Source organism: Balaenoptera borealis (genome assembly GCF_965194805.1).
Source record: "Balaenoptera borealis genome assembly, chromosome: 1".
NCBI classification, from domain to species: Eukaryota; Metazoa; Chordata; class Mammalia; order Artiodactyla; family Balaenopteridae; genus Balaenoptera; species Balaenoptera borealis.
Genome location: NC_138860.1, coordinates 72506662 through 72512817, shown reverse-complemented (window position 1 = coordinate 72512817; position 6156 = coordinate 72506662). Strand labels below are relative to the sequence as shown.

The window sequence follows — 6156 nt, the reverse complement described above, 5'->3', positions numbered from 1 at the left end:
AAGAAGAGGCCAGGCTCAGAGCAGGGTCCAAGGCTGCCCAAGGACTCACAGCGAGCCAGTGGCAGGACTAGATCTCCAGGCTGGGCTCTCCCCAGAAAAATGCACGACGTCTCTGACAAGGCTGGAGTAGGATGGGAGGCATGGACGTGGATCTGGGCTTGAGGCCGGGTTGGAGCATTGTGGAGTGCTCCCTGGGCCCCGGCTGGGTGGGAAGGCTGATGCCGGCGCTCTTCCTGCAGGTGCCCAGGAGCTGCTGGGATGGCCTACCCGCCCACGTTGGCTCCCTGGCCCAGCGGGCGTACTGGGCTCTGCTGAGCCAGCAGAGGGACCAGAGCATCGTGGCCCTGGGCCAGAGCGGTGCTGGCAAGACCACCTGCTGCGAGCAGGTCCTGGAGCACCTGGTGGGGATGGCAGGCAGTGTGGATGGCAGGGTCTCAGGTACAGTGGTCTCCAGGTGACGTGCAGCTGGGACGTGGTGGGGGCGGTGGCGTGGGGGAAGGGAAGGGAGAGTCAGAGGGGGTGCTGGGCGGCTCTTTCTTATATCTGCTCAGCTAGCGTTCACTGAGCACCTGTGTGCAGACCCTGTGCTGGCTTCTGGGCAGGGCCACCCCTAGTCTGTTGGGTACTTTTGTGTGAATTAGAAACAGGTACTCCTTGCCTAAGACACTCACTGCCACATGTGGAACCGTCGTCACGCATTGACATTGTTAGAACCAAACACTTGACCACCACGTTCTGGGCCATCATCCTAATAAGTATACAGGCCTATGGCTATCTGATATAAATGCTGTGCCCTTAGGTGTGGTGTCCTTGTGCAGCGCACAGCCCACTGGACTGTGCAGAGGACCCGATAAGTAAAAACAAAGACAAGGAGGCACTGACAGCCGGAAGGGAGACTCAGCTGCACATCTGTGCCAGACTCCAGTGCTCTGCACCGCTTGCTGGCCGAGCTGGGGAGGGGAGAGGCGGAGGGAGCACAGAGAAGGGGCCGGGGGGCTTCCTTGAGGAAATGATGTTTGAGCTGGGCATTAAAGAAAGAGTTTCAACATTGTAAATCAACTATACTTCAATAAAAAATAGTGTCAGTTGGTGATAATAATTACAATATTGATGGGGATCGTGGTAAATGCTTGCTGAGGACTTACGCGCCAGGCTCTATTCCAAGCAGGTTAACTTATTTATTATTTAAAACATCCCTATAAGGTAGACATTATTATTATTTGAATTTTATAGATGAGGCCATTAAAACGCAGGGAGGTTAACCAGCTTGCCCAAGGCCACACAGCTCATACATCCTAGCACCGAGATTCAAACACAGACAGTTTGGCTCCAGAGCTGTTACCCCTGGGCCAGTGTTCTCAATGTATTGTTGCCCCTCTGAGGAGCCTTTTTAGTTGTTCTTTCTCCTAATCGTCTCCCACCATGAAAAGTTAATGCCATAGATTCACCATATATTTGTTTATGCAGTGTGTGTGTATGTGTGTATATATATACAGACACACACAGACGTGTGTGTGTGTGTGTGTGTGTATCTGTGCTCTATTCTATACATAAGAAAGGAAAACTGCCCCCATCCTCAAGAATCAGTTTCTGCCCTCTTGGGGGCAGTATTCCCCCTGCTGAGAATATATGGCCCAGGCAGTATTGCTTTTCTAATAATAACAAACAATACTAACACCACCACATTTGGAGCATGTTCTGAGCACTTTACATTATTAAATCTTTTAGTCTTTGTGGCAACCACATGAGGTAAGTAAGTACTATTATTACCTCCATCTTATAGATGGGGTATCTGAGGCACAGGGAGGTTAATTTATTCGCTCCAAATCAGGTGACTAACAACGGGGAGAGGCCATATTCAAGCTTGTTTAACCATTGTACTATCCTGCTTCTCCACTGGGCTTATTCCAATGCTTTATTGATCACCTGTTCTGCACCTGGCCCAGGTTAGAGCCCTGTGAGGAGCTGGGGATACAGCAAGGAGAGGCCCTCCCAGAATGTAGATCTGCTGAAAGTGTGTGTTGGGGGAGTGGGAGTCAGGCTAGGCTGTATCCAGGTGCCTAGCACATAGTGGGTGCTTGTTAAATAGTTATGTTAAAAAGCTTGGGACTGCTGGGCTTTTTGAGCTGGCTGTGATGGGCGTTCCCCGACAGCAGGTCCAAGAATGTTAATGCTCTGCCCTCCTCCTAGACTCCACCAGGCCCAGGAGGCCCTAGGGCAGCCCTTGTCACTCAGATCGTACCAATCCTAGGTGTGTGTATCTCCCCTTCTGGGCTCACTCTTGCTCACCCCGCGCCCCTGCTTGCAGCACAGGGCCAGCCCAGCAGCGGAAGAGGTGTGGCTTAGAGCTGAGTTGGGGGAGTGGAGGGGCCCCTGCTGGGGCCTGGGGCCAGAATGGGGTCCTGTGAGAGGTGGGGGTGGCAGCACCCGGGCCACGGGTGATGCCCTGTCTGTGCCCCACCAGTGGAGAAGATTCGAGCCACCTTCACTGTCCTCCGGGCCTTTGGCTCCGTGTTCACTGGCCACAGCCGCCGTGCCACCCGGTGCTCCATGGTGATGTCACTGGACTTGAACGCCACAGGCCGAGTCACGGCCGCCCAGCTCCAGGTGAGGCCTCTGGGTGGGAGGGAGAGGGGGCTCTTTGGGGCTGCAGTAGCCTCAGCCCCACTCAGCAGGGCCCACGCCTCCAGCTGGGACCCTGGAATGTGTCTAAATGGTCATCGCTCCCCAGGCCAAGGCCAGCTCCTCCCCACCTCACTCAGTGCCCAGACATCTCCTCCCGGAGCAGGCCAGCTCGTCTGTGCCTCGGAGTATCACAGGGATGAAATATTCATGAGTAGATACATAATTCAGCCGCTCATTAGCTGGGTCTTAAAAGCGTAAGCTGAAATTAAACAGGCGCTCGCTGGCCTTCTGCGGCAGCCCGTGTGTGACAGGCACATGGCCTGTTTGTTCCTCTCTCTGAAATCACCTGGCTCCTCCCCTTCCCCCCCCCCCGCCCCCACCAACATTCTGTTTGAACAGAAAACAGGATTAGGTTATTAGAAGGGTTGTTTGTATGTGGAGCTAGGAGAATACCCAGACTCGCTGGTGCACGATAAATCCCTTTCTGTCCCGGCCCTGAAAGTCTACCGTGCATCACCATGTGGGTCAAGTTATTAAGGGCTTCGGTTGCATAAGAGTGTGTTGGAGGGCGGCTCTGGGTTAATTGTTAGTACCCTTGGATTCCTTCATCGGAATGAGCCCGTTGCATTCGTTGATTGCCTGCGTGGACGCTGAATCAGTGAGACAAAGGCCTGGCACGTTTTGATTTGGAGGCGTCCAGCCAAGTTGGGGCCTGAGGTGCTGCCTCGAAGAGTGGGCCTGGGGGTTGGTGGGGGTGTGCGGGCAGCCTAGCGGGGCCTCGTGCTGACCGGCGCCTGTCCTCTCCCCTGGCAGACGATGCTGTTGGAGAAGAGCCACGTGGCCCGGCAGCTGGAAGGGGAAGGCAATTTCGAGGTTTTCTCCCAGATGCTATCCGGATTGGACCTGGCTCTCAGGTGAGCGACTGGGCTGAGCAGGGACAGCCGAGGGCAGTGAGACAAAGGGCCTCCGCTCTCCAGGGCCCCAGCCCTGCCTCTGCCCAGAGGTGAGAGGCAGTGGAGCCCAGTGGTTAGGAATCTGGCCTCTGATTCTTGCTGCCTGGTACTGCTCCTGGGCTGGGTGAACCTGGCCAGGTGTCACCTGCTCTGAACCTCCGTTTCTTCCTCTGTAAAGTGGAAATAGTACCTTGACTGCTGACCTTACAGGATTAAGTGAGATAATTCACATATGGCTCTTTATACACGCTGGGGGGTGGTGGTGGATGTCTGCTGTGACGGTGACATTTTGGTACAGGTTCTGACAGCAGCGTGGGAGGTGGGCAAGGAACAGCAGACCCCAAATCTTCCAGAAGCTCCTAAACTCTGTGAGAGCCTTGGGTGCACCTGAGGTAGCTCAGGGCGAGGAGGCACCAGGTGGAACAGCAGAGAAGCCACAAGACTCATCTGGGAGGGCCTTCTGGGGGAGGTGGCCCAGGGAGTCATCTCTGCCCCTCGCTGACTCCTGGGAATTCTTGGACATGTGGCTCCCTGTCTCTGAGCCTTGGTTTCCTCATCTGTTGAACGAATGAGTAAGGTTCTATCTAGTGAAGCTCCAGGGAGTGCTCACCCCAGGCGAGGGGTGATAATTTTCAATTTGCCTCTGCGTCCCCCATCATTTGTCTCCTGCCTTCCACCCCCGTCTGAAGGGCAGGCCCAACCTGTCCTGAGCCTCTTGGCTAAGGCCAGAGGGGCACCTTACCCTTTGGAGAGAGGGCAGATTAGGGAGGAAACTCCCAGTTTTCAGAGCAGGGTAACTGAGGAGTAAGGAAGCTTCTGGAAGGCCTTCACTTAAGAAGGGCCCATTGAGGGCAGCAAGTGAGGAATATTCGGGAGGCAGGGCCAGGGCCTGAGGCAGACCCCGGGGCCACCTGGGGCACTCTGTGGAGCCCCGTGCCATGATGCCCACCTGCCCTGCCAGGCCACTGGTGTGGGTGGGTCCTCCCTTACTTCTGGTCCCTTCTCTGTTTCCAGGACAGAACTGTACCTGCACCAGCTGGCAGACAGCAGCTCCTTCGGCATGGGCATGTGGCCTAAGGTAAAGAGGAGGTCCTTCTGGGTGTGAGTGGGTGTCTGTGTCCCCATGGCCAAGGTGGGCGGGTCCCCTGTGTGGCTCGTCCCTCTGCCACTGGGGTGAGTAGTTGGCAAGGGCTGGTCACGTGGGGGAGGCAGGGTTGCCTTTATGGGGCCTGGGCTTGTCAGGGAAATGAGTCTTGTGCTAATAAAGGGAACCAGGAGGTGGTTTGTGTAGAGGTAAGGGCGCGGTCTCCGGGACAGGCTGTCTGGGTTCAAACCCCGGCTCTGACACTTACTGGATATGAGACCTCAGGCATGGACCCTAGCCTCTCTGAATGTCTGTGTCCTCTTCGGTAAAATAACAACAGAACGGGCGGGCAGGCTGAGGGGAGGACAGAGCGTGGCACGGCCTGCCCGCCTGGGCCACGGGGAGAAGGTCGGGGCGCCGCCCGCGCCCTCGTTCCGCTGCCTGGCGTCCTTTGTGGAGGCAGGGCTCCCAAGGAGCTCAAAGGCCAGGGAAGGACACACGGGACGGTCCAGAGCCACCCTACCGCTCCAGTGGTGCAGCACCCTCTCTGAATTCCTACTGCCACCAAACACATCCCTAAGGCCTTTGGGAAGAATTGCCAGGACCCAGGAAGGCGGCCCCTTGCTGTGGTCCAGACTTCAGCAGCTGCCGATGACCAGAGGGAGCCAGCCGGCCGGCCGTGAGCAGGAGGACAGGACACGGGGACAGGGACAGCCACAGCCGGGCTTCCCGCAGCTGTGCCCACTGCCAGAACCAGCTCCAGCCAGTCACAGCCCCCGAGATGCCAAACAGTGACGGGCGAGAGGCCGGCAGGAAACTGACACCCCCTCACTGGAGAGCCTGCCCGGTCGGGGTGCGGGGCACCATCCCCATCTGAACTCACCCCACAGCTCAGCCGTCTCCCAGTGACCCAGACGCGTCACCACGGCCCCAGGGCTGATCCCCGACCAAGGTCAGAACTCCCCCCAGTGTGACGGCCCCCATGCCACTCCTGTGGTGGAAGGGACGGCAGGCAGAGACCAGGAGTAGAGTCTTTTTTATTAATGGCTGCGTTTTCAAAGAACCGTTTTGTTACCAGGAAAGCTCCCCAGGAAGGGATTGCATTAGTGCAACAAGGGGGAGCCTTGATGCCAGGCTTTCCAGACACTTCCAGGTGGAGACTTTTGGCCTAGGCCGGCCGCCGGGGACTCGGGGGCTGGGAGGACACACGGCCCCTCCCCCGCCCCGACGGGGCGCTAAGGCACCCGGCCCGCCTGGGGGGGCAAAACCCCGTGCCGTCAGCAGGCCGGCGGCTTGCAGCCCTCAACCTGCAGCCCTTTGCTCAGGAGGAAGGCGTCCTGCATGGGGTCACAACCCAGGAAGAGCTTCACCATGCCCTTGGCATCCTCGGAGCCCCCTGGCCTCAGAATGCAGCTTCTGTAGTCCATGGCAACCTGAGGAGAGGGGGCGGGGCTGCAGGAGGGTGGAGCACCCCCTTCACGGAGGGTGTGGGTG

General features: G+C 57.4%; 1 protein-coding gene across 1 annotated transcript; it reads left to right on the top strand.

Annotated features, from left to right (window-relative positions):
- Window positions 1–353: 353 nt before the first annotated feature.
- On the top strand, window positions 354–3553 carry LOC309604595 (unconventional myosin-XVIIIb-like). The gene is made up of 3 exons (XM_082339371.1): window positions 354–438; window positions 2465–2607; window positions 3439–3553. Exons 1-3 carry the CDS (start codon window positions 408–410, stop codon window positions 3541–3543), a joined length of 279 nt encoding a protein of 92 aa, XP_082195497.1. The 5' UTR covers window positions 354–407; the 3' UTR covers window positions 3544–3553.
- The last annotated feature ends 2603 nt before the right edge of the window (window positions 3554–6156 follow it).